Source organism: Nesoenas mayeri (assembly GCF_963082525.1).
Source record: "Nesoenas mayeri genome assembly, chromosome: 8".
NCBI classification, from domain to species: Eukaryota; Metazoa; Chordata; class Aves; order Columbiformes; family Columbidae; genus Nesoenas; species Nesoenas mayeri.
In genome coordinates this window covers 32,036,958-32,064,808 of record NC_137554.1, presented here as the reverse complement: position 1 = coordinate 32,064,808, position 27,851 = coordinate 32,036,958, and the positions used below count along the sequence as shown (strand labels likewise).

The 27,851-nt window shown below is 46.4% G+C and overlaps 2 protein-coding genes across 2 annotated transcripts; one reads left to right on the top strand and one right to left on the bottom strand.

The window, feature by feature from the left end:
- Window positions 1-228: 228 nt before the first annotated feature.
- Window positions 229-17,876, top strand: KIF2C (kinesin family member 2C; the record flags this gene model as incomplete). Its single annotated transcript, XM_080348924.1, has 22 exons — window positions 229-313; window positions 438-532; window positions 1,473-1,577; window positions 1,808-1,856; window positions 3,560-3,607; window positions 4,476-4,595; window positions 5,332-5,436; window positions 5,802-5,902; window positions 6,169-6,264; window positions 7,426-7,480; window positions 7,567-7,729; window positions 8,005-8,095; window positions 9,695-9,758; window positions 10,893-10,984; window positions 11,220-11,362; window positions 12,847-13,051; window positions 13,499-13,609; window positions 14,088-14,155; window positions 15,679-15,781; window positions 15,859-15,975; window positions 16,340-16,466; window positions 17,800-17,876. The coding sequence occupies exons 1-22, from the start codon at window positions 250-252 to the stop codon at window positions 17,874-17,876; spliced, it is 2,199 nt and encodes a 732-aa protein (XP_080205050.1). The 5' UTR covers window positions 229-249.
- On the bottom strand, window positions 12,690-27,763 carry ARMH1 (armadillo like helical domain containing 1; the record flags this gene model as incomplete). Its single annotated transcript, XM_080348925.1, has 11 exons — window positions 12,690-15,068; window positions 19,062-19,167; window positions 19,922-19,999; window positions 20,857-20,986; window positions 21,960-22,035; window positions 22,569-22,691; window positions 25,151-25,235; window positions 25,382-25,578; window positions 26,434-26,600; window positions 27,108-27,176; window positions 27,558-27,763. The coding sequence occupies 11 exons, from the start codon at window positions 27,761-27,763 to the stop codon at window positions 15,055-15,057; spliced, it is 1,251 nt and encodes a 416-aa protein (XP_080205051.1). The 3' UTR covers window positions 12,690-15,054.
- Between the last annotated feature and the right edge of the window lie 88 nt (window positions 27,764-27,851).

Below are 27,851 nucleotides of genomic sequence, written 5' to 3'. Positions count from 1 at the left end.
AACTCCCGGCATGCCCCGGGCCGCAGCGCGCCTTCCCCGCCTCCTGGGAGCCGTAGGGCACGCCGGGAGCTGTAGGCGCAGAGCACGCTGGGAGTTGTAGTCCCCCAAGCCGGTGTTTCCCGGGAGGCCCCGCGGCACGCCGGCGCGCGGGGTTTAAATTGGTGGCGGTTGGCCGGGCCTGCGGTTCGCTGCCGGGCCGGGTTGTGCGGCCGCCGCTGCGGAGCCGCCTGCGCCCCTCGCACCCGGGCCATGGACTCCCGCGTCTACCGCCTCGTCTGTCCCGGCAGCGTCATCAAGATCCAGCGGAGTAACGGTGAGGAGTCGGGGGAGGAGCGGGATGTCTGCGGGGGTCCCGGCCGCCGCCTCCCGTGGCGCCACTCGGTAGCGGCGGGGCGGTATCGGTGGCCGGGCCGGGGTTCAACGCCGGCCTCTTCTAGGCTTGATCCAGAAGGCGACGGTGAAGACGGTGAACGTGGAGCGGTGCTCCGTGTCTGTGGAGTGGTGCGATGGCGGCGACGTCAAGGGCAAGGAGGTGAGCCCCGAAGCCCCAGTTTTCCCAGCTCTGGGGAGTGTCTGTTGGCTTTTTGTGTCTTTAACCGTGGTCTTCAGGCTGTCCTGAGAGTCAACGTGCCACTTCCAAGGTGTCATGTTAACAGGGCTGAGTTTGATTTCTGGACTCTCTACACTAGTATAAAATACATATGGTGTGAGATTTTTGGGGGAAGGGGCAAGGAAATGGAACCTGGGCCACTTCAGGTTGATGTGGCTGAAATTCTGACACTTAACAAAATCTCCTTTGGTAACCGAGCAAACACACTGGTCTATCTGCTTCTCTGGAAACCTATACTCTAGAATTTAGTTAAAGTTACTGTTGACTGGTGCTTTGAAACTGGATCTTAAATCTCTGGCCGGATTATGATTATGACTTCACTGGAGTGTCAGGCAGGAGCTGGCCCTAGGTGAAATACAATAACTTGCAATAGCAAGTGGAAATGCAGGTGAACTGACTTGTGGATTAAACACTGAATCCTTCATTTCCCAAAGCCTAAGCAGCTCGTTCAAGTTTATTTCAGTAAACTCAATCACAAGGTAACTGCTTAATGCTCTCCTAGCACAGAAGCCACAGAGCAGCTGAGATTTACTAAGATTAGCAGTCAGAGATTAAAGCAGTTGATGCCAAATGTGCTTTGCCTATCTCTTCAGAAGTGTTCTATGGCACCCGCAGAGCTGTGTGGTGTTTGGCAGGTGAGGGTAAATGGCTTAACTAGCACATTTCTTGTATCATATTTGGACATATGAGACTACCAAAATGGAATAGAAACTACCATCTTGCCCTTCCAGGAGATTTTAACTTAACATCTGGCAGGCAGTGGGTGAGGTTTGTTTGCTTGTACTGGAAGTCAAGGTTAAAAAAAAAGCTGTGAAGTGGTAGCAGCAATATTGCACTCTGCAAAATCCTTTTGCTCTTGTAGGTTGAAATTGATGATGTGATAACAATAAATCCTGAGTTATTAGAAGAAATACCTGCTGCAGATGTGAAAGAGAACCTTCCTTTGCAGGAGAATATAACAGTTCAGGTAAGTGCTTTAAAGTGATTTAGTCTTTCCTATGGTACTAAAGGGTCAACAGCATAGATCTTGCTATAAATAATACATCCAGTCTTAAAGTTTGGGGTCTCTAACTTGTCTTTTCAGTCTCATAGTTAGACTGTGATCAGAAATCCTTGTTGTATCAGTGTTGTCTTGAGGTGCTGTGCTAACTGTTCGCAGCTTATTCCTGATCATTTACAGCATTCACTGTTTTTCAGAAACAGAAGCGTAGAACAACCCTTTCAAAAATTCCTGCTCCACGGGGAGGTGAGAAAACGTTCTTTTCTCTGCTATATCCCTGTGAAACAGTCGTGGTCCTTTGTTGCAGCCATAATATTATAGCTGAATAAGCATCATAAGACTGCTTATTCAGGCAATGCCAATAAAGACCACACTGATTCATACCAACAGTTTGGACTCCTGAGTGCAGAAACTTTGCTAACACATCGCTATCCTTTTCCTTCAAGCTGAGGTTTGTTATGTGTTGCCCTTTTCTACAGCTTTGCTGTAGCTGTTCCTTCATACTGCTTTAAATGTCCCTAGGCAGTTAATGTTGCAGTGAATTTTAAAGTTCGTATGGAGCTTCACAACTGCTGCAAATAACAAAAGGCAAGTGGCAGTTATTAAGACTAGAAGTGTCAAAATGAGAGTGGAAAGGGCAAGAAATAGTGGTGACAAATGCATGTCTCCTCCTCAAACAGTCCCCCTAGGCAACATGTCCTTGGAGATATTTCAGAGCAGGCAGCCAAGGTGCCAGCTGGTGTGGTGCCCAGTGACTATATGTCAGTATCGTGTTTTGAACAAAGCCAGAAGAGAAGATAGAGATGTCATTGTGGGATTGCTAACGAATTGTTTTTCTTGAGGTATCAGGAGTTAGAAGACTCCCATGTCTTCTGCCTCCTTTTAGTTTTAGTTGATTCTTTCGGATTTTAGAATTGCAAGTGGCACCACAACTTGCATGATGCTGAGGCTGCTAATTAAATGATTCTCTTAAAGCACATAGTTAACCAGAACTTGTGCTTTTCCATAAAACCAAGCCGTAAATAAAACAGCTGGGCTTGTCTGACCTCTCTTGCTGTATATAATGCAAGACAGGGAAGCTGGTACCAGAAGACAACAGTACAAATCCCTTCGTATCAAAGAGTCAGGAGCAATCAAAGAAGCTTAATATGTCAGAAGTTGTTCTGTACTAGATCATGCCAGCCTTCCTCAAATCCAGAGAAATCTCCATAAATTTTGTGAACTGGCAAGTGAAAAGATGTGTAAAGTTATAACTGTCTCTAGACAAGTCAGTTAATGGACCTGGAGAGCCAGTGGGAAAAATAAAGGTATTTTAATCCAGTCACTGATTGATTGGAAAAAATGCCCTCACAAAGGTCATGGCTTTCCTGAAGTATAAAATCTAATTGCAAATCTGAAATATCTGTTGCCTTTCCTGCTGGCACAATCTTGTCCCTGAAGACCTGCTCAGAGTACAGGAGAGAAGCAGTGTTTTCAGTGTTCCTCAAATATTATCTGGTTTAGCTAGCTAAACCCCATGAGTGTCAGTATCGGTCCTGTTGCAAACTCTGCACTGCGCTGATTAGGAGGGTAACATTGGCTTCAGGTTCTTGTTTTTAGACTAAACAAATTAAAGAAGATCGGGAGGTGTCTGTCTCTACCTCATTCAGGGAAGTGAGAGAAGCAGAAGCAGTTCTTTCAGAATTAATTAAGAAACAGATCGTGTCTCCATCCTCTGACTCAGAATTTTAGAGGATGCTGAATATTCTAATGTACAAGAATCACTTGAATCAAAACCATTTAGATGCAGCAAATTCTTCAGTTGGTGTCCATGTCCAGGAGCACTATAATTTATAGAACAAGTGCTGCTGAGTTTGTGATGAGATCAGGTTTGGACATGTGTGACAAAAGCAAATGGAATAAAATACCATATCTAAGTATAATTAAACTGATTCTTTTTATTCCTAAAGTTGCAGCAGTGAAACCTAATGTCTCTGCACCTGAGCAGAAGACTCCAGGTAAAGAGCTAACAGATATGATCGCTGAATGTCACGGGTGTGCTTCTAAGGCATTTGATCTGGAGTTGAAATTTGTCCTTGGTCTGAAACAGATCTGATGTCTTCTGAAATCATAGCGATTAATTCTGGATAAATTATCATGAATGCTAGAGGTAATGGTAGTTCTAGCTTTCAAGTCAGATTCCTATGTTTTTTCATATCAGATTTGCTTTCTTTACGAATCTAGTGAGGTGTATGTTTCAGTCCCTTCCTCAGGCAGCTTTGTGAGGGACTTGGTCTCAATGAATGAAAGAAATAACTTGGCATGTGACAATGGAGACTGCCTACAAAAGGCCCCTTTCCAAACATTTCCTGTTGTGATTATGTGGAGTCTCTTAGCTGAATTTAGTGTTATCAAGTGTGTGCCACACACACTGTGCACAGGTGCTGTGATAGTGGGCGTGACACTACCCATGACCAGTTGCTCAACTGCAGTTCTGCTGTCACCATAGAACAGTAATTCACACAGTGCTGCAAGTGTGAAGCTTCAGAGGATCTCAGAGTTCCCTGACTTGTTAACTTCCTCTCACCTATGTATTAATGTTCTGGAAATGCCACGTTAGTGAATCCTTAGTGGTATCTGAAATTTACTGGAACTGCAAATCTGGAATGAACTGTTTGCTATTTTTGTAGTGGTTTAGTTCATGATCACTTTTCACCCACCTGCGTTGCTTCGTCCTGCACTTTGCTAATGCATTAGCGAGCTGGAAATGGTTCTTTGAACCACACTTGGCTCCCCACTGTTCTGTATTTTGTAAGCACTTGATTTACTTGCAAATATCTTGAGTGTCTGAGGCATGATGCTGACCTTGAATTTGTGTTTCCAAAGCTGTGCGTGGCCGTACCAGGATGTGTGTTATCGCAGAATCACAGTGCAGCCTCCAGGAAAATGAGATGAGGGTGGATCCCTGCACTTCTATACAAACCAGAAGCAATTCATCAGTTCCTGGTGAGCTGAGAAAGAGCCCAGTGACTTCTTGCTATGAAGCAAGATGCTTTGCATGCATTTCACTAGCTAAACTGCAAACCCCAGGGGAGGAGCAATCTCTACCCCTTCATATATAAAATAAGAGAGACCTAGAGGTCTGCCACTAGGTAGATATTGAGGGCTCCTACCTGAAGGGGTTCTCAAAGGACCCTGGAAACTATGTTGTTGAACAATGATGTGCTTTGTTAACCGGAGCTGTGGTTCTGTGGGTGGATGTGGTATCTACTTAAAGGCACAAAGCGGTATTCACAGGGCTAGAGTAGGAAGAGAAGTGCCTTAATACTGCTGACGATGTGCTTTGTAACTAGTAGTACTTTTAGCTATGCGGGTTGAGTAAAACAAGAACTTGAGCTTACTTGAATTATGAAATTGTAGTTATTTTTCTTTACCAGACTTACTCTATGAATAGTTGAGGACATGCTAGGTGTATTAAATTCTGCAAAGACATCGAAACCAGATGCTTGATTCTTAATTCTTGTCTAGTTGGTGTGGCCTTGATTTGCAGCTTTGAATAAAATGTAGTGATTGGCGAAGAATTTAAAAAATTGTTTGCACGCTTACCAGAGTTTTTAGCCAGTTCTGTCTCCTGAGCCAGAATCAGAGTTGAGGAATGTGGTCTGTGGGGCTTTACAAATGACATAATTAATCTTGATCTTTGGGATCTAATTATTGGTTTCGGTCTGGTTTCTTCCTGCAGCTGGCCGAGCAAAGGCTAACAGGCTGAGCTGTGCTCCAGAAGCCTTATTGCCAAATGTAAATGGAAATACAGAGGATCATCTTCCTGCTGCTACAGTGAGCCCAGGTACCTGGGAGCAGTGGATAAGAACTGACTCAACCAGTCAGCAATGCATCACTCCGAGACAAAAGCTTTGAAACGGTGGCTTTGGCAGTGAGACTGAATATCTTGAGTATTTTTTATTACAAATGCATAATTCTGTTATAGCAGTATCTCCTCAGAAATGGCGCCTTTATTTTAGAGTGGTAATGAGGCTTGCGAGGCAGTTTCTGTGCTAGGTAGATCTGGTTTGGGAAAGAAGCACTGCAAAATTAATGACCATCTTTCTGAAGACTTTCCTGTATATGTTATTCTGGAAAAGCTGATATATTTGTATTTGCTTAAAACACAGTGTGAAAAATCTAATAAAAGGAAATGTTTGTTTTATCTAGTTCGAAGAAGAACTAACACAGTGAAAGAGATGGAGAAAATTAAAAACAAGAGAGAAGAAAAGAGAGCCCAAAATAGTGAAAACAGGACAAAACGTGCACAGGTGGAGTACTCTGCAGTACACCAGTAAGGGGAAATTCTATAGGATAGTGAATCACAATAGTTGAAACTAAAACATCTTGGACAGGCTTTGTTCTTACAAAGCTGTACATAAGGATGGGTTGAGTCTAGTTTCAGCAAGTTCTGAATCTTGTAGCTTTTAAGTGAAATATTCATTTGTAATTATGTACAACTGATTGTTTAGTGTGCTCTGGAGTTTTTTTGCTCTAATATATTAATTACCTTCATATCCATGGTTTTTCCATGCAGGAATTTGACAGCAGCTGTCCTAACTGGGAGTTTGCACGAATGATCAAGGAATTCAGAGAAACTTTAAACTACCAGCCAATGTCTATAACTGACCCAGTAAGTAGATACTGAGGCTACTAACTGCAGCCTGTAGACAGATCTTTCTGTTGTACTGAAGATTTTAGCATATGAGTGATTTAGTGCATCAGTGCACCTTGGAAATCCTCTGAGCACATTGTGGTCTTGAGGCACCTGGTTATTTGTGAGGTCATTTACCTCCCCTATTTAGGGCTGAGATGCCTTGCATTACTTTGCATGTGTCACTAGTAAAAAGCTTGTGCTTTGACAATTATCATGCAATGATTTGTGTGGCAACATCTATTTTTCAGAGCTTCTGAATGGAAGCCTATTACATAGCTGCCTAGCCTGTTGTAGGTACAGGTATAAGTTAAAGCAGAATATCGTCCTGTGACAGAAAGTGTTATTTTATGTAAGCCATGCATTAAGTAATTTTAAACTATGTCAAAAAGTGGAGGACCAAATGTAGATGTCAAAAACTAGAATAAACAGGCTTGGTTGAGAACTTCAGCAATTATGGAGGAAGCATTGATTAATACCTGAGAACACGCAAAAGCCTTGTTATGGTCAGTGAAAAATGACAGCATTTAAGTTCAAACTAGGAACTAGGTTAGAACACAAGGTGGTTTGTGTGCCTGCATCCCATGGGGGTGAGGACCAGCTGTTTGTCTGTATTGCTGCGTGACAGAAGAGGTTGTCATCTGATTTCTGCCTCAACTGATGGAATATGTGCTTTCCCAAACTCAACTGATATGTAGCTGTGCTGCATAAACACTAAACTCACTGCAGAAGTAAAGAACTGTAGGTCAAAAAATACATATAGGATAAATTAAAAGAATAATTTACCTGGATGTGATTGTAGCTGCAAAACTGGTATTGCAGATTTTGCTGGAAACCTGGCCAAGGACTGAACTTATCACTAATTTTGACACAAAATATTTGGGACACTTTTCCTACAGCACAGCAGCATTTCCATCTGATATGTTGGAGCGTACTTTGTAAAGGTTGATTGTTTGTAGCATTTATTTTGCACTGAATAGACATTAAGGTTTACATCCCTGTGTGAGTTGGGTCTGATCAGTATCAGAGGCAACTCTGATCAGCATATAGAAAAGATGTGAGGGAGCATTGGGTCTTTGTTACACTAAGAAGGTGTGGGTGTAATTGAGAAACAATTATTACTTGTTACTTTTCTTTTAGACAGAAGAACATAGGATTTGTGTCTGTGTGAGGAAGCGCCCTCTCAATAAACAAGGTGAGTGTACCGACAAAGCACGTCTGTCTTGGAGCAGTTTGACATTGCTTACTCTTGTTAAAACTGAGGGTCTTTTCTGTCAACAGAACTTCTGAGAAAGGAATGTGATGTGATTACTATTCCGAGCAAGTGTGTGCTGCTGATGCATGAGCCAAAGCAGAAAGTGGACCTCACAAAATACCTTGACACCCAAGCATTTAGATTTGACTTTTCATTTGATGAATTCTCTTCTAATGAGATGGTGTACAGGTAATGCTTGCTTCTCTTTGGGAGTGACTTTCAAGATAAAGAAGCTATAGCTAGATGGCATCCTGGCTTAAAGAAACTGCTACCTGAAATAAATATTAAGATCCTTTTTGAAGAAAACCAAAGAACTGAAAAGTCTAAAGCTTAATTCTGGTAGAACCTTGCTGGTTTCTGAAGGATTTGCTTTTATTTGTGCCCCCCATTTTTTTTTTAAGAAAAATTGATGAAGCAGGGTGTAAAATCCTTGCCTTAACTGTCTTTACTTTCTGAATATCCAGGTTCACTGCTAGACCTCTTGTAGAGACCATCTTTGAGGGTGGCAAGGCAACATGCTTTGCATATGGCCAGACAGGCAGTGGCAAGACACATGTAAGTTTCTCCAAGGCTTCAAATTTTCTGGCTTTATCTACAGTACTTAACGTTCCTTGATCTTGATAATGTGTAGTTTGGATCTTGGTTTTACTGTCTTAAAGCTAATACTTTGTTAGTTGTTAATCCTGTTTTTCTATAGTGTTTACCTATTATTTTTCTGTAGTTTTACCTATTTGGGGGCTGTGAAGAAAATTGTAGTAAGACCCCCCACCCCACAGCTGCCTGTTTGAAGACTTGTGATGCCCTGACATGATAGTGTTAGTCAGGGCTATTCCTTGCCCCAAATGGCTGTTGCTGCCAACTCAGTCTGCAAAGTGGGGCTGTTAGTCTACATCTGATGGAAAGGCTATTGTATGTGCTGTGTTTTGAGCTTGGATGCATTCCAAAGACTTCAGATTATATAAGAATAAGCCTCTTGTTGCACATAAACATTCAAGTGATCTGGTATTGTTTGTGAAGTGGGCAAATTAGTGTGTTCACTTTCTAACCAATCCTTACAGTCTACAGTTACAGTTTTAAGAGATATGAAGGCTGTTTTCTGCCTCAAAGGTGATCTGCTCTAGATTTTTTTCTTAACTTTCTTCTTCTGGAAACTATAGGGAAAGAAAGTGGGAAAATCTGTTCCCTCACAGCATGATAGTGGAGTTGAATCTGCTGTCTTGCTCTGCAGGAAGCCTTTTCCTCAAACCACAGTGATCCAGACTGGACTAGGCTAGGCTCCCAGTTTGAGTAATCAGACAGTTGCTCTAACTTCAGTGTCAGAGGCAAGTTTTAGGCTAGGATCTCCTATCATTAGTGCTATATAGTGAGCTGTAGATCTCTCCAGTAATCCAGAAGGAAGTTTGGAACTTCACAGAAGTTCTGATGTAGGCTTCATCCACTGGAATGGGCAGACGAAACTGCTCATCCAAGTGTCGTGGCAGGAACACAACTGTGAGGCACTAAAATCGTAGGCAATGAAGTTATTTTACCTCCTTGATCCTAGGGTGCAGAACTAGTGCAAGGCCAGTAGCTCTACCCTGAGACTGGAGTGCTGCATATTAAACTCTGGTACACTGAGAATGTGTCATGGGCTTGAATTGTGTTTTAAATAATTGACTCTTTTTCATCTAAAAGTGGTAGAGCAAGTCACCGGAATAATACCAACTGAAAACTTTGAGATTAAAGGCATCTTGGTCAAAGGAGTTAAAGGTATTCTTAACTAGAGGTTTGATGCATTTTGATATCACACATGAGCTTTTGGAAGTTGCAGTGAAAACGTTACTCAACTGATGTCCTAAAAAATGAGTCTGTTTCTTCTGACCAGGGGCGATTTGGTTGCTCTGTCAAGACTGTGTGTTTTCCCTTGGAGGAACAGCTGCTTTGACTCTGCACTGCAGAGCCTTGCAGGCATTCAGCTGTTGCTTTGCAAAGTCCAGATTCTTAACTGATAGGGAAGCAGAAACTAATTTTATCCTGTATTGCACTCTGTTCTAATCATCTTGCTGACATTGGAGTACATATATGTATACATAGTAATTTCCTAGTATGTTCTTAGGACTAAAATCAGGTAGCCTGACTTGTTTGTACCACACCTTACCTCTTTTCTTTTCACAGACTATGGGTGGAGACTTCTCTGGGAGAGCACAGAATGCCTCAAAGGGCATATATGCTTTTGCATGTAAGTTGATTCTTCTTTAGATAGGAAAATCAAAGTAATGCTTGTTTTTCTTAAATAGATAAGATCTGGTTTTGTATGGTTATTTAAAATGTTTCCAATGAAAGTTATGTAAGGTATTTGTGTTTTCAATAATAAATACTGGTGTTTGCAGGAGGTATGTTTTTTTTAATCAGTTTCACAAAATATTTTATTTCCAGTCTATAAATTTCTAGATCCACACTTAACTCACTAGAATTCACTTGGTTTTGAGGCAAAGAGATGATGTATTTACTAATTTGGCATTTGCTGGGCTGAACCATTTAACTGTGATTCTTCTGATTTGCTTTTGTCTCAAACTAAGGATGGTGCTTGGAAATACCTCACTTGAATGCAACACAACCTTACCTATTTCTAATATAAAGCTTGTATACAGAAAGCATATGAATGTTATTTCTTCCTGTACGCATTAGATGCAAAAAACCCTGGTGCATATAAAATGACTTCAGCAAACAGGTGTTTAGAAGCCCCTCATTGATATAATGCCCACAAAGCCCTGTGAACTCTATACCTTTCTAAAGGGAAGGTAGAAGAGGCCATTGTGAAATTAACCTGTGTAGCACAGCAATTGAAACTAGAAGCAACTGTTTGCTAGTCTCTGAAAATTAGTAATGACTGGCCCTGAAGCAAAGTCTTTGCTTTCCAGCTCAATTTCAGTGTGTGAAAGCTAATTGTGAGGTGCTGCACTGAATCTAGCCTAAGGGTCAACTGATCTGGTATATGGTCTCCAAAGAGCAGCAATGCAGATGCTCAGGGATGTGTGTTTTACAGGCTTTCTGCAAGAAGTGCTTGAAACACAAACATGAATTTTTCAGGCCTGTCCAAAACAGCAGCAGATCCCAGTGTTCCCTCAGATCAGGCGGGATTGCTGTCTGCAGGTGACATCAGTGCTAGAAACTTCTGAATCCCCATGTTTCCAGTCCCTGGATGAGAATGCTGCTGAAACTGTTTTCCAGACGGTAGCACAGCACTAATTGTTCCACTAGCATTTGTTTAGGCTGACTGTCAGCCAGCTGCTAGATGCTGCCTTATGGCTAAGCAATATTTGAAAGTAGATCAAGCAGCAACTAAAACTGAACTCCTGCCTTTCTTCACTAGCACAAGATGTCTTCCTGCTTCTAAACCAACCCAAGTACAGGAATCAGAACCTAGAAGTCTATGTGACTTTCTTTGAAATATACAATGGAAAGGTAAGACCGTTTTTTAAATATTGACCTGACCTCTTTGGCTGAATGTTTCACAAGTACCTGTGTAAAACCTACTGGTTTTTGTAGTTCTAAATAGTCTTTTGTTCTTGGTGTGTTTGCAATTGAATTGGAAGGGTATGTTAAAGGTGCTGTTTCTGTCTATACCTTTCTATAAGGACAGTGCCAAATACAAGTAGATTTTGTTCAGATTTACCTCAGTCTTGTTGCCTGAATATAGGTGTTTGACCTCTTGAATAAGAAGGCAAAGCTTCGAGTCCTGGAGGATGGCAAGCAGCAGGTCCAGGTGGTTGGTCTCCAAGAGAAAAAAGTCAGCTGTGCTGAGGATGTCATCAGGATGATCGAGATGGGCAGTGCCTGCAGGTTTGGTGCCTTAAACCCAATACAAAGAGCCATATCCTCTTGTACCTCTCTGTCTACAAAAGATATATAGTGTCTGTAGCTGGTGCTTTGAGACTTAAATGGGAGCTGCTTGTTCCCAGTAATAGGCAGGCACTGAGCAGAACCTCTGCATGAAAACAAGAGGGTGGTTATGGAATAAAGGGCTGGTGGGGATGGGTTTAGCCTGCCTTCCATAGAGGAGGTCAGGATTCATAGTTCACATGTCCTTATGTAATTTGAGAATAGGGCAAGTATTCACATGAAGAGATGGCTGCCCTGGTGCCACAGCTAAACTGAACAGTCTAGCTGCTTTCTAGAAGGATTCGATAGTTTACAGGAGCACAAGTAGCTCCCTGTGGGCTTGTAAGATCAATGAAGAGCAGCTGGCATCAACCTACAGTTTGCAAAAATTCCTTGTTTTAACTGCAGGCCAGATGAGCTATTCCAATGGCAACACAAATGCTGCATGTCTTTTGGGGATCTTATTTGAAGAGCCCTTGAGAGCAGGTGCCAAGGGACAGCCGTAGGCTTGGCTCATCATGCTAACAGGAAGGCTGTGGTCAGGGCAACTCCACCACTGTACTGGTGTGTTTGATTAGGAGCCAAAATCTGTATTACCAAGTCTTACCTGTCTCAGTTAAGTTGCAGCTGCTGTGAAAACATTTGTAGGCAAATAAGAACTCCTTGGCTTCTGTATTATACTGTATATGCGCATCCTGAAAGCTCAGTCAGCACTCTGCTGTGCATGCTTTTTGGTTGACAATTCAACCAAAAACTGTTTAACATTTCAGAATTCTGCCTCACTTCAGGACAACCTCCTTCCCTTTCACCCAGCAGAAGGGACACAGGTGGGACAGTGAACCTGCCAGCCTTCTCAGGGAATCAATGATGGTGAAGGTCACAGGGAGGTTTTTACAAGACTCCAATCTGTTTTGCAGTGATGGGGCAGGTGCAGTTGCACAGCAGAGATAAAGCGCTAAGACAGCTTGGCTGGAGAAGAGGATTTACTACAATTGTAACGTGATAGCAGAGCTACTCCTGTTTAGTGGGAGCTTGGCTGAGCTTACTGTGTAATGGCAGATTCATTAGGAGAATGACATGTGGCCTGCTATGAGGTAGGGAGTTGCAATGCTGAAGGTGTGTCTTCTGGCTCCAAATACACGTGTAAGGCATTAGCCATTGGAAAGGTGCTCCAGCATAGGCTGAGTTGAGCCAGGCAGCTTAAATAGTCTTAAGTCTCAACAACTCACAGTTGTCCCAGGTTCAGATTCTCACAGCAGTCCTTCTGTGCTCGTATATCAGAGGTAATTCTATAATTCATGCGGACTTGAGGTACTGATGTGTGGGATAAAACCCGGGAGGTTAAGCAACTTAATTGAATGGCTTCAGGTCTTGCCCGGCACTGTTGGTACCTGTTGCATCTTCTGTGATCACAGTTCTAACTCCTGTTTGCATCTTTGCTGTAGGACATCTGGGCAGACTTTTGCAAATGCTTGTTCTTCTCGGTCACATGCCTGCTTCCAAATCCTACTACGCCGAAGAGGAAAACAGCTTGGCAAATTTTCCTTTGTGGATCTGGCAGGAAATGAGAGGGGTGCAGACACATCTAGTGCTGATCGGCAGACACGAATGGAAGGTGCAGAAATCAATAAGAGCTTGCTAGCTTTGAAGGTGAGCTATAGCCCCAGGAGCAAACAGTGTTCATAAACACATGGATTCTGTTCAGCTTCAGGGTTATCTCTTTTGTTTATTTCCAGTATAAGGAAAAAGAACAGCCAAACAGATCCTAGTTTACTATGATAACAACCCTGCAAATTGTGTATGCATCCACTTAGAATGTTTCCAGGAAAGCAGTGCTGTCTTGTGAGGCCAGGCACTGGTAGAGCCATTTCAAGTGTCATTCAAGTTGGTTTTTTTGTTTTCACATGTGATGGATATAGCAGCTGTCCTGTAACATCAAATAACTGGAGTATATTTAAAAGGCTATGAGGCTTTTGCAGAGCAATAGAGATTACCATTCTCTATCCTCTTCAGTTACCAGCAATTGCTGGTTGATACCTTGCAGAGCTGTTTGAAAAAAATGCAGATATTACATTCACAGGACTTGTCTTTCCTCAGGAATGTATTCGGGCTTTAGGGCAGAACAAATCCCATACCCCTTTCCGGGAGAGCAAGCTGACCCAGGTGTTAAGAGACTCATTCATAGGAATAAACTCAAGAACTTGTATGGTGAGTATACACATGGCACAAGCACACGCTGGTTATGTGCTCTGCAATTTGACTAAATAGCTGCACGTTCTTCCTCTAGAGTGAGGGAACTTTGAAGTCAGAAAGCTTCAGTTCTCTGCAAAATAGTTATACAGCTTTCCTCCTCTGCTCACTCCTGGTGACAGAGGTCAGAACCTGGTGATCTTTGCCCAATCCCTGCAGAAGCAGGGCTGGTGAAGTCACTTTAATACAGTGAACCTGCAGTAGAGCCTGGGGTGCTCCCAAAGGACTTTGCTTCCTCAGGAGGGTGCAGCACAGTGGGTGTAAAGCTGGATATATGGCCACTGGCCTGTCCAACAGAAGCTATAGAGAAAAATGGACTTGACAGAATGTCTCAACTCTGACCCTTTGCCATAGCTGCCTGGTGAGATCTGTAGGACCATTAACATGAGCAAAAGTCAGATGTGGGAGTCACTGAGGTCTTCTGTTCTGTTTGCAGATAGCAATGATTTCTCCGGGCATGAGTTCATGCGAGTACACCTTAAACACACTGAGATACGCTGACAGGTAATGGCCTTTCTGACCTGGGCATTCTACTCATGTTGCAGAAGGTGTTTTGGCTGCCTTTATTCTGACCAAAAGTTCTCCTGTTGTCATTGTCTGTAATGGCAATTTGGAGGTTGATTTTTAGGAGCAAATTATTTTTAGAGCTCTTATGAAACTAACTTAGGTGTTCTCTCTGTCAGACATAGAGATTGTATTAAAGCATGACTGTCTCCTCCTCAGGGGAGTCTCCCATGCCAGACTACAGACTGCCCTGTTTTTTATAGGCATTAACCCTGTCCTGAATTATCTCCATGCCCTTTACTTTTTGTAGTACTTTGGGTCATATCTGTAAGTGGTGTGCTGAGTGTATCCCTGACATGGCCCCGCAATGGCACAAAACACTCGTTCTTGATGGAGTCTGATATGAACTAAAAGTGTGTGGCACCTGGGAGACTTTGGGTGAAATCTGAAGGACCTGGAGAACTCAAATGCCACTAAGCAGATCGTGGGAGTGTTTTGAGTGGCCTGTGGTTGACCTTGGGTACCTGCAAGGTAAATTTGCAGGGACTGAGCTCCATGTTTCCCTGGGGTCTTGCTGTACCCTGGAAGCCCTCTGAGAGAGCAGTGAGTCCCTCCCAGTCCCTGCTTTGTGTGTCTGTACTGGTCCAGTGAGGTGACAAGTAAAAAGAAAACTAACAATTTTGTCCTGTGTTAACAAGATGACACTTGCATATTTCAGGCTTGGTAGCTTTCCTTCTTTAGCTCACAAAAGGCTGCTTGGTTCCTTCCTGGAAAGCATTCCATTCTTTGAAAGGATGTATGATAACTCTTGTTGTAAGCATTCAGGAACACTGAATCTTGACAGATTCCCAGATTTGGTTCTAGATTGAAGTTGCATTTTTTTTAGTTCTGGTGGAAGGTCACTCCTGCTCACCTGAAAGTACAGGACAAAGCACAACATCTGACTTAGTGTGCTTCAGTAAGATTCTAGTCTTGAGTTGGGCCCACCGGGTTCTTAGCCAGCGCACAATGCAAGTTCAAGCTATAAGAAAGGGGGTATTAGGCTGAAACACTGTAAATATGAAGCTGATACTGGTAACACGAATTAAATGCCCAGCTGGTGTCTGACATCTAACTCTAGTGCCATGTCATCAGCCATGACTTTTATCCTTATTATAGACCTGTTTTGGCACAATGGGTTTCTGGGGAAAAAAAAATCAAGCTTATTCCTTTTCTTTCTATACTAATTTCTTAGTTGGTCATGACAGACCAAGCTGAAATGTGGAAGATATCTTCTGTGAAAGGTGTTGCTGGCAATTAGCATTGTGTACTTGAACTTACCTCTCCAGAGAGGTCCTAGATTGGGCATGGAGACAAATACCTCTCAGCTTTCCCACCCACAGCCCTCTAGGGTGATAATGTGCAACTTTTTGAAGTGCAACCAAATGTTTCTTGTGGAGCACTGATTGCCATAGCTGCTTTGTGATGCTATGGTCCAGAAAGTACTAGAAGAAGAGTCTGAATAACAAATCTTCTTGTTGCAGAGTGAAAGAGCTCAGCCCCCATAATGGAGGTGGAGAAACACAGAATCAGATGGAGATCGAGGAAACAGGGATGAGTGGAGAAGGCTCAGGTCTTCAATACAATGTATGTGTGTGCAGTGGGCTGAACAGATCTCAAAGCTGGGAATGAGTTGCTGTTCTTACTTGGGCTATTTCTTGCAGCTCTCCAAGGATGAGGAGGAAGATATCTCTCCCCACTTGTTCAATTATCGTGAGGCTATGACTCAAATTAGTGAACGGGAGGAGAAGATTGTGGAACAGCTTAGAGAAATGAAACAGGTATGTGGAAGAGGCAAGCCCAGCACAAGCTGCCTTCTACATGTTGATAGCAGCTTGTTTGTCTGAGCCAAGTGCTGCTGGGTAGGCTGTGGGCTGGAATGCAAGATGTTCTACAGTGGTGTTACTACTTCCTCACTGCTTTTTCCTGTGGTTCCAGCCCAACTGGTTGAACTGGGGCATTTAAGTGCTTGTGGCAAGCTGGTCCCCCTTCCCCTTGAGCCAGCAACCTCTACTTGCTGCTAATGAGCACTGGCTGGTACTGGTCTGTAGAAGCTCAGCTATCTTGATTGGTGTGACAGCTTTGAAGAAAGACATTTATTTTCCAGAAAGGAATTTCTCACTACTGTTACCCTTCTAACTATAGAGAACAGTGACTGAACTTGACTACCTCTTGGGAATCACGGAGCAACCAGACTACGATCTTGAGACCTTTGTGAGCAGAACTAAGTACTTTTTAGAGGAGGGTTCAAGAAACTTCCTCAGTGTCAAAGGTAGGTTAGTGCCTGTCTGACTAACACTGTCACTATGTTTTCTCTAAGACCTGACAGTAATATCAGCATACATGTGGGGGTTTGAGCACCCAGTCCTTCTGTATAGCTTACAATTCAGATCACTTTCCTAAGTGATCATAGGGACAGATCTGAAATGTCCTATTGTCTGCACTTTCCAAAGTAAAATTTTGGCTAGTAACTTCCACTTGCTTTTCACTGCTATAAAAAACTGCCTTCCCTTGAGCAGAATGTAGTATCCACTGAGAACAGATGAGCTGAAATCTGTTTGGCTACTTTGTTATATTGCTTACCTTTTGCCTTGGCTAAAAAACAGAATTTGAGAAATACATCCCAATGCCATGTTGTAGGGATTCCTAGGGGTATGTCTGCTGTTTCCACTCCTGTTTTTCATGGATATCCATACCCATCTACTTTATAAAAAGCATCTGCCAGGCATAGACTGAGATGCTGTGTCTGCCAGCACCTGCCTTTGGTGTGCCTTTGCCTTAGCATAGGGCATTACAAAACATGCAACAAATTCCCTCCAGCTGTTCAGTTCTGACCCAGTTTGGAGACTTCCCAGCTCTTTGCAGGAGGATGTCAGCTGCCTATTTCCTGAGCACTGCCTGCCTTTGTTGGGCCATGCTGGTTGAAGCAGTGGTAGAGAGGCAGCAAGGCAGATACATGAACTTGGCTGAGACATGGGAACAGACTGTTGGGTACACAGACTGCCTGACTAGGACAGGTGAAGCTACACTGCTGACTGCTACCTTTCAGCACTGCTTCAATGCCACTTGAGCCATTACAGTTAGCATGGTCTTTGCCTCAAAAACAGGGCTGTGAGAAGTGTGTGTTATGCATTTTTTTAAAAAAAATATATTTTAATTTTTTTTTCAAAGTGAGGCTGAAAATTGTGGCATCAAAGTGAACTGTTAACCTGAAGAAGTAGTGAAACTTTTAAAAATACCCCTGACTGTCCTATCTCAAATGCAGCCCAAGAGCTTTTTCCCCTCTGTTCACCATGGGGGAAGTGGTGACAAGGCAACAAGAGTAAATGTCCCACTACCCTCTCTGCCTTACAGGCTGGGGAAACCTGGCCCTGTGGGGTGCTTGGATGAGTGGCATCTAGTTTGAACTGCAAACTGCAGGCTTGAAACTGTGAAGCAAAAATGAACAGGTACAGCTGAAGAACTTTGTGGGACCAGGCAGAATTTGATGTTGGCTGAACAGTTCTTGCTTAGTTCACTTCCACCTGTGGCCCCTGCTGAGAGAACAGCTGGGCTGGGGAATTCTATTCCAGGTCAGTCCCTATCACTCCTGTCTTGCTTTACAGAAACTTTTGATGCCCTGGTGGCTGCCATGCAACTGGAGGAGCAAGCCAGCAAGCAGATGAGCCGGCAGAGGCCTTAGTAAATACAGCAAAACCTGGTTCACAAACAGACTTCTGTATGTCTTGCATGTTTGGTGGTTTGTGTAAATTCTGTTTTAAATGTTGGTGTGTCATGTGTGCCTGAGGGCAGTGAACAGAGCAGCCTGCCTCTCTTCATGGCCTGGTACCAGGGAACTCAGAGTGCTAGAAACATCCCCTGCAAGGCTTGGGGAGCGGGGTGCAGAGAGTCTGCCAGATGTGTCTAGCATCTGGACCTTTGCTAGTGGCAATGGTCTCTTCTACTAGAACTACTTATTTGTATAGTTTTTCTAGTGTATATATAACTTTTCAAGATGTGCTTGAAGTATTGCAAAACTGTTCCAAGTCTGGCTTTTCCAGAAAGAAAATGGGCTATATGTACTTGGAAAAGAATCAGTATTTTAAGAAGTTTGCTTGATAAATAAATGTTCCTGGATTTAATTATCTTCTATCTTATAAAATATATTTCTTGTTGATTTTTGGACTGACTGGTGTTATAGAGAAAGGCTGATTTCTTGGATGAAGTTTATTGTAATGTTTAAAATAATTCAATAAATTTTCTCTTAATTTTGAGATCCTGCTGGGTAGAACTTGCCTAGCAAAGGGGAAGCTAGTTTTGAGGGTACCTGTCCTGCAGCTGAGCATGTAGTGAATGGCCCAGCTCTTATGGCATCATGTGAGCCTCCCTTGTACCACTGGAGAAGACAGCCCCAGGATCTTACTTTGCTTCCTTTTCCACATATTTTCCATAGCTAACATGCCATATAAAATACACATGTTCAGAGACAACAGAAATCTATATTTGAGGGCAGAAGGGCAGAGCTGACACTAGCTTAGATGCAGCAAGGTGCTGCCATGGCTGCTGTGTGCAGTCTGGGTCTAAGTGGCCCCACACAACCTGTCCTCTGGGAAGAGGCATGTGCTGCTGCCCTCTGTTTCCTGTTTATTCAGCTTACCCCAAGGTTTATCTCTGAAAGGATAAAACAACCCTGCAAGCTCTGGGTCCAGCAGCACAGGATGCAGCTATATAAACACCAGATTACAAAGGGATCTTTCTAACATTACTCCCTCTTTCCCTACCCAACCCCCCTGCCTTGCTCTCCTGCCTTCTGAACTGCCTTTTACCCCTGAAAGTAAAGGATGAAAGGGTGTAACTTAAGTGACTGCACCCTTGGGTCTGCACCCACCTGTGGGCTGCATCCTTGCCATGTCTCCAGGGATGTCTACTGTATTGCAGGCTAGTTCCTTAGCCTGGAGTGGATTTATTTTTGTGTACCAGGTCTCAGCACTGTCCTGAAAAGGCAATAAAGGAGTTATGGTTTTAGTGGGATGTGGAAAAGCATCACTGACAAGCAGCTTCAACCCAGACAGGATCCTCCCCCTGAGCAGTTTAGATACTGGAAGCAGTGTAGGGCTGAGCATTTTAAGGGCCTCTGAACTGTTAAAGCTGACTTGTACCTGAGCTCTGCCTCTGTTGCATTAAGATGGCACATGTAAATAAAAGGGCTGTTAAGCCTTATTGAGTTTGGACTAAAGCAAGGCACTCCTGCTCCACTTCAGATGGGAATCCACTTGGATTATCGAGCCTTGCCCAATGGTGTCTTGCGGTGAGTAAGGGTGGGCCTGGGTACAAAGAATGAAATGTTACCCCTTGGTTGTTCTACCTCCTCTTCCTGGACTTAACATTGCTCACTATGCTGTATGTCCACCCCAGGAGCTAGAGTAAGGAGGGACTGGGTTTGGAGGAGCTCAAGTCACCTCTTGCCTCACTGGCCCTTGAGGTCACACTTCTGACAGCAAGTTCCTTCTGTCTCAGAAGCAGCAGTAGTCTGAGGTCCATCCTTGTGCTGTCTCAGGGTCAAGCCAGGGCAATTATATTCCTGAACACTGAGGCCGAAGGTGAACACTTCCCAAAGGGTGGCTTCGTTTATTTCTGGGCTCTCACCCAAGACTGGATTTCTTGTGAAGAGAAATCCTGTGCCTACAGCCCTGCAAAACAGACCAAGGTCCTAGGGCCACTTAAACCCCGTAAGGGAGGCATGTTTACCATAAATTGCTGGAACAGTGTGTGTCCTAGTGCCTTCTTCACACCCTCCTCCACAAAGGGAAATGTGTGGACAAAATACTGCAACAGAACAGAGAGTTGGTGTCAAGTGAGGTGTGTGACTGTGCACCTATAGGGTAGAGCTGCATGGATGGTGTGGCTCCAGATAACCTTTGTCACTTACCAGTAAGTTGCTGGGCCACCTCTTTGCACACTGGTGCTACTGGTGGCACTTCATGAACATAGCAAAGGAACTTGTGGGTCTCTGCTCCAGCCTTACCTTGCTCCTCCCTGCCCTCCTGCAGCACCAGTTCCCACTTTCATTGACAAGAGGGGGGAGGGTGTTTCAGTGAAACAGCTGCAGTGCAATAGTTGCCAGTCAGTTCACCTGCTCTGTGGTTGGTGCCCACTCTCAGAAAGTGGGCCCTGACCCTCTGCATTACTAGGTACATTTGTAAACCATTTTTGCTCCTGAGCAGCCTGGTTCTTGGACATCACTCTACTGACAGCATGGTACTTCCCTATGGCTGTTACATAGGCAGAGCTGTGCTGACACAGGTCAAAATGCTTTACCCAGCACCAGCAGGACAAATAGCCTGTTTATAATTCTGTGCTAGTGTCTTGCTCCACGCAAATTGTCTTGGTTAGCCCCTTAGCTCTGTCCGTGCTTGCTGCTCACAGCAAGTCTGGGGGTAGAATAGAGGTGTGAGGGCCAACATTGGCTTTCCAGGAATGTATTTGTGGTGGGTGGCAGGAGGGAGGCAGACAGGGGAAAAAGGCAGATCTTTCCAGAAGGAAGTGTCGCTCCTGCTCTTGTGAATAAGCCTGTGTGTGCTGTGTTTAGCAAAATCCCCACAGTGTAGGGAGACTTTCTGCTCAGGTGCTCTGGGAGCAGACCCTGTGCTACAATGTCCACCTCCATGTACCACCATGCTCACCTGTAGGGAGATGCTGGCATGTCTCTGGCTGGCCATATGGTCCAGGTTTCCTGCAGCAACCATCAGGCCATGTACCACTCGCAGCTGGATCAGCTCATTAGCAACTTCTGCTGACTCCTTGGCTAATTCACTGCAATGAGATAGGGGATCAGTCCCTACTCTGCATGGGGAAAGAAGCTCAAATCAAATTGAGGATGGGCCTCTTGGTGCGGCCCCAGTAGAAAATGATGTGTTCCTGCCCTAGTGGCACCAACGGACAGGAGAATCTTAAACAATAAATGTTTGGTTGTGTATGGATTAGCAATTATTTAACAAGTGGGCTTGCTGATAAACAATTGATTAATGATTACCAGGACCTTCCTGGTGTGTGTTGAAGTCTAGCAAGTTTCTTGTATGATCATAAAGAACCAGGACTTCACCACCATTACTTCCGTGAGGAAGACACTCCAGTATGGCTCCTTACCCGCCAAGGGTGTTCTGTCGGCTGCTTTTGCAGGAAAAGTGTTCTCATAGCACTATCTTGTGGACACTGCAGGAAATTCATACTGAATGAACAAACTAGCACAAATGGCTGAATTTCATTAAGGATTCTGCAGTCAATTGTAGCCACTAGACTCTTCTGTTGGGTGGCTTATGTTAAACAAGGGTGTTTCACTGCTTGCTGTGGCTCCTTGTGTAGAGAACACAGTGGCCTTGAACAACACAGCGCCCTTCAGCCCTGCGCCATGGCAGGTCACACACATTGCTCCCAGGCCCAGCCATAAAGGGGACACTGTGACAGCACGCAGGGCCAGAGCAGACAGGATTCCACAGCTCCCTGTAAATAAAACTTCAAGCCAGCTCCAGTGTCAGTTGTCTGAGGGTCTGAGCACTGTGATCTGCAAGGCAGAGACCCTGCCTCATTCTTGAACACATCCCATCTCTGCACAGCCGAGTACTGGAGACTCACCAGAGCTGGAGTGCCCAGCCAGAGAGCAGTGCCAGAGTGAGTGGGTGAACAGTCCCTGGGAGGAACACATCCCAGTCATTTCCTACCCAAAAGAAGCCACTGAACTCTAAGGCCTCTTTTATGCTCCTGTGCATTTCGCTCCAGAGTTTCTTACCCAATGGCTTTTGCAGCAGCTGCCTGCTGAATATACACCAGCATGGGTTTCCTCAGGGTTTCCTCAGAGGTGGGGTCTGCATTCGGAAAATGAGGAAAGTGAGAATGATGCTTTGAAACACTTCTAAGATGTAAGAAGGGAGTGGAGGTGGAGTTACACTGTTAGCATAAAAGGAGGATGTTGGTTTTTTTCGGAAAATACATCTTAGGGAAATCCTGTGGCTACGTATTGTACATAGTACACTGCAACAACCTGTATGAGTGATGCTCACAGCAGCACAGGCACAGCTCACAGAGCACGGGCCACTGCAGCCTGCTGTGCTAAGTCAGCGAGGAAACACGTGGGGCTGGGACTGTTCATCGTCACCACACAGCAGACAGATCTTGGCGGGTCTCTGGAGACGTGCACACCAGCATTAGTGCTGCAAGTAAGCACTGCCTTGACCTGGGCAGCTCTTGCTGCTGTGCCCCTCGCCTCAAGGGGCAGCCCCCTGCACCTCCTCCCCTGCAAATCAGCACAATGGCTGAGCCCTGCAGATGAGGGACCTTGGGAGAAACACCCCTGGTTGCCCTTGCAGGCCTGCTGTGTATTCTTGGTCAACTCTTTTACCTTTGTCAGCGTCAATGCAGCCGGCAAATGCTTCCTTCCTGGGTGGCGTCAGCAATGCAACCAGGCCCTCTAGCAGGGCGGTCCGGACCTTGTGGGCCATGAGGATCTTCAGCAGCTGGATGGCTGGAGGAGAAGAGAGCTGCTGTCAGCACCGGGGATCACATTTTGGATGTGTGCGTGGAGAAAAGCAGGGACTTAAGTACACACCTGTCACCATGAGAACCCCGCAGGCAAGAGATACCAGCAGTCATCCCAAAGTGTGACCACTGTGCAAGCAGCAGTGCTATCAGCCATGGGAACACCATTCTATTTTTGACAAATGAAAAAGTAGCTCCACCGAAATGGAGCCTCAAAAAATTAATCTACACTCGTGCTCGTTTCTCTCCACGGAAATCTTTAGTAAAAGGCGAAAGATTTAAACGATCTGAAGAGAAACAGGAGTACACGTGTGTCTTCACTCCCGTCACACCGCCCGCCCGCCCCACGCCCCGCACTCACGGCGACAGACCTCAGCCCCCCCGCTCCCGGCCACGCCGTCCCCAGCCCAGCCCCGCCGCGGGGAACAAGCTCCACAGAGCCCAATAGCTCGGACCCGCAGCCGGTTGCGGCCGCAGTGGCGGAAAGCGGAGCCGTGACGGTGCCGTGCTGCCGCGGTGCACCCTGGGTATGCAAAACAGCCGGCCGGTAATGAACGCACGCTAATGAACGCACGCACGCTAATGAACGCACGCTAATGCGGCGGCAGCACCGGAGAGCGGGTCTCCGCTGCCATTGCTAAGCCCAGACCTTATCTCCCAAGGGATCGCCTCTGCCCCCAAACCTGCAGTGCGGGTTACCCTTGGCTTTTCCTTTTGAACACTACACCGTGATCATGGACGCAACTCCACACTCACTACAGTTCTCTATTTTTCGAGGCTATTTTTTAACCACTGAAGGGACAGCTCCACCGAAATGGAGCCTCAAAAAATTAATCGACACTCGTACTTGTTCCTCTCCACGGAAATCTTTAGTAAAAGGCGAAAGATTTATACGATCTGAAGAGAAACCAGAGTATGCCCCCCGCTCCTCCCCGCGCAGCTACCCACCCTCGGCTGCTGCTTCATAGGACACGGCGACCCGCAGCCGTACCCGTGCCAGCCCAGCCCGACACCGGCTTGTCCCGGCTACCGACGCCCGCGGTTCGACCCGAGCCCAGCGGGCACGCCGGCCCGGGGCGGCTGTGTTTACCGGGGCCAGTGCCCCGCTCTCCCGCACTGCATCCTGGGTATGCTGATGAGAACCCTGCTGATAGGATAAGTTATGGAGACGGCCTGGCCCGCCCCGCCCCCGGCGGGAGGGGACGCAGCGCCGGGCGGGGCTGCATGGGCCGGGGCGAGAGGCGGGGACGGCGGCGGCTGGGGGTGGCCTGGGGCAGCGAGCGGAAACGTGCAAGGACCGCAAGGCGCTCGGCTCAGGTTGTCACCCCAGCGCCGCGCAGAAGCGAAAGATCGCCTTCGGGAGAGACCGCGGTACGCCTCCGCCGCCGCTGCGAACGGACGGAGGCGGGAGGCAGCCGGGCCCCGCGCATGGCGCTGAGCCCTGCGCGGTAACGAATGGGCCCGCCCATGAGCCCTGCGGCGACACCACCACCGGAGCGGCGGCCCGGACGGGACTGGAGCGCCGGGGCCAGCGCTGCGGTGGCGGGCTTGTCGTTCCCGGGGTAGGTCCCCGGCTAATGGCTTCTTCCGGAGCGCGAAGCGCTGGCGGGGCAGGCAGCGGCCGCGCTGCATCGCCTGGGCGGGGTGAAGAGGCTGTAGGAAGCCTCGCTCACCTCTTGAGCAGACAATGGTAATGCAGCCGCCGTCCCCAGCGGGGTTGGACGGTCCGGAGACGCCCGAGCGCCGGGTCGGAGATGCGGAAAGCGGGGCCGGGCTCACGAGAGTCGGAGACTGTTTGTCCCCTGACTCCCTACCACTCCTTTAAACAGTACTCCTAATGCTCTGTGTGCTTCTTATAGCAAGAACGCACCGAAATATTTTATATATTTTAACTAGATTGTATTCAGTTCTATTTTTAACGAATAAAGGGATAGCTCCACCGAAGTGGAGCCTCAAAAAATTAATCGACACTCGTACTTGTTCCTCTCCACGGAAATCTTTAGTAAAAGGCGAAAGATTTATACGATCTGAAGAGAAACCAGAGTATGACTTCCACCCCTCCCCGCACAGTTACCCACCCCCGGCTGACCCCCCTTAGCGCACGGCGACCCCCGCCGCTCCCGCCCGGTACCCGCCACCCGGACCGGCGTCCCCGGCAGCGCACACGGGCACGGCGCCGCGGCCGAACCGAGCGGCCCTGCGACAGCTGCGGCGGCGGACACCGCCATTGGGGCTGGCCGCCGGTTCGCAGTGCACTCTGGGTATGCAAATAAGATGAATGCTAATGACCTCATGCTAATGACGCTCCCAGTCCCCAGCATTCAGTCCCCAAGGCTCTTCCACACGTTCCTGCCACACTTGCCCAGGTTTGCCGGCGGCCACCCCCTGCTACGGCCGCCCGCGGAGCCCTTCGGCCACTGCCCAGGGTTGCAAGCCGAATCCTACCTGCGCACTGGACCTCTGGGTGCACCGAGCGCAGCACTCCCAGCACGGGCTCCACGAGGACTGTGGGCGCCTCTCCCACCACATCCTGGGGGGAAAAGAGCAGAGTGATGGGGACAGCCTTCACACTGTATTCCAGGCACCCAACACCAAGGAGACTGTCCCCTCTCCTGCCAGGGCAGAAAGGACAGAAACAGAAGCTGTCTTTCACTCCTGGCGAGGCCCACTACCCACCTGCATGTTCCCAAGTGTCTGCAGAGCCAGTTGCTGGGCTCCAGGGGAGGCACACGGCAGCACAGCAATGAGGCCTTTGTAGACTTGGTTCTGGTACTTGGGATTCTCGTGCCCCAAACAGTTCAGCAGAACCTGCACTTCTTTTTGAGCCTCTGCTGAGTTGGAAGTAGCTAAGAACTTGGCAAGGGATTGCACCCCTGTGCAAAGAAAGAGATGCCAAGTCACTCACATGGACGAGTCTGGGTCACTCATCTCAGCACTTTCACTGACACCCTGAGAGAATCCAGCAACATGTACCCCTTGAAGCACGGTTTGAAGAACAGAAGCCAGGAAAAACATTATTTGTCCTTGTCAGGAGCCACAAGACTAACTGGAAACCAGTTGGCAAAATTCTCAGCTGCAGTAGGTGGCCAAGGCCCTTCTTTGGGCTTCTACACAAGCAGAGGATCTGGCACTGGGATGCCGACCGTGCTGCTAAGGATCCCTCTGCTGATCCTGCCGCTTCATCTCCCTTGGAGGAGCTGTGAGGCAGGTGTCACCCTGTAGCTTCTCACAACATAACCTGAACTACAGAACAGCAGGGTTTGGTTTCCACTGCACAGGAGAAAAACCAAACCAAACCAACAAACCAATGAAACCAAACCTACCAACCGACCAAAACCAACCAAACAAAAAACTCCCAATGAACAAGAAAAAAGAAGTTGTAATGCTCTTTAAAAACACACAAGCCACAAAACCTGCCCACTGCCAGAGGGGAAGTCTGGGAAAGTTTGCAGCAGGTGAATGCTGCAGGGAAGAATGGAAACTGTTTTGTGGTTTAACTGGAGCAGTTGCAACCAGCAGGACAGCAATATTGCATCAAAAGAAATAACTGTAAAGAAAGTGAGCTCATTAAAAACTGAGGAGATGAAATGCAACCGCTCAACAATAGCAGAGACTCTGAACTCCTTCCATCCAGCAAGTGGAGTGACTCAGTGTGGCAAGAAACCCAGAGGTCAGGGAGAACATTCTCACCTGAACTAGGAAAAAGCACGGATAGACACGCTGCCTACCATAGTTTTCGCAAATGAGCTCCTTGTACATCCTGCCAGGGTCCGCTATCAGCTGCAGCAGCTTTACAGACTCTCTTTTGTCCTCTTCACTTGGGTGGTTCAGCCCTAGTATTTCCAGGAGAACCAAGAGACCGCCCATCTGCAGAAATTCCATAAGGTATCTGCCTCTGCAAGGATAGGGGGAACAAAGCCAAAAGTGTCACCTGCCTTGGAGACCATCTTCCTTTGTCAGCATGCCGTGCTCCCAGGAACTGTCACCTCCTACCTTGTGGCAGTGGGTGGCTGGAGCCCAGGTAGTGAAGACAAAGCAGCGCAGCCTGGGGCAGAGAGGCAGATGCCCCCCAGCAGCCCAATTTGTTGCCAGTAGATGACCAGCTCCTGTGCTCATTTCAGATATTGATCCACAGGCACAGAAAGCCCCGTCTGCGCACTCGGGCTCTCACCACACTCCTTCCACATTGTGCCAGTGACACAGTGGCTATGGAGACATGCACAAGCAGTGGATTTGGTTTTGAGAGCTATCACAGGCCTCACTGGGGTCTGCCTTGCCCGGAGTGCTTACACAGCCCTCCCAAAAGATAGCCAAGGACCTGTTATTTTCTTCGTGTCTTCACCCCCCCACCCTCATGTGCCTTCCCCACAGCACCTCTCACACAGTGTCATTGGATACTCACCCGCCTGCAGCAGATAGGAAGATGCCAATGGACCTGAGCAGCTTGCTGAGGCATGTGCTGTATGTGTAGCTGTTTGACAAGGCTAAGGAGAGATTTACTGACCACTGTTGTGTCCCCCAGGCTGCCTTTGGCAACGTGGCGGTCTGAAGTAGGTACTTGCTCTGTGAGAGAGCATGGACCTTCCTCTCACAGGCATGCAGAGACAGCACGTTTGTCCCAATATGAGAAAAAACACTAATTCTGGGTCCCTGAAAGGTTACATGACACTCCCTTCAGTTCTATCTTTAGATAGCCATTTAAAAACAAAACAAAAAACCTTGAAGAACACAGCTGGATATAGATGTTTCCATACAGAAGCTTATTCTTTAAGCAAATTTTTGGTAGAGAACTTTGCCTTCCTCTCCATCCCACTACCACAGGCCCCCTCCAGCTGTCCAAGGAAATAGATACGTCATCCTGAGCCACACTGTTAGGCGAGCCAGAAACAAGCTGGCTCCCTGGGAGAACTCCAGCTCCAGGCCTGGTTCCGTCTTCTTGTCATTGCTTTTAATGAAGTTGTCCAGGATTTGGCTTCGAGCAACTTTGTGGGCACTATCCCATTCCTGCAAGAAAACCATGAGCTTCCTGATGGCTTCCTGCTCATTGACAGATGTCATGGTGTATTCAGCCTAGAAAACAGTGAGAAAGAAGTTAAAAAAGGGTTTTGAAGATAGAAAAAGTTTTTACTAAGGAATTACCACCAAA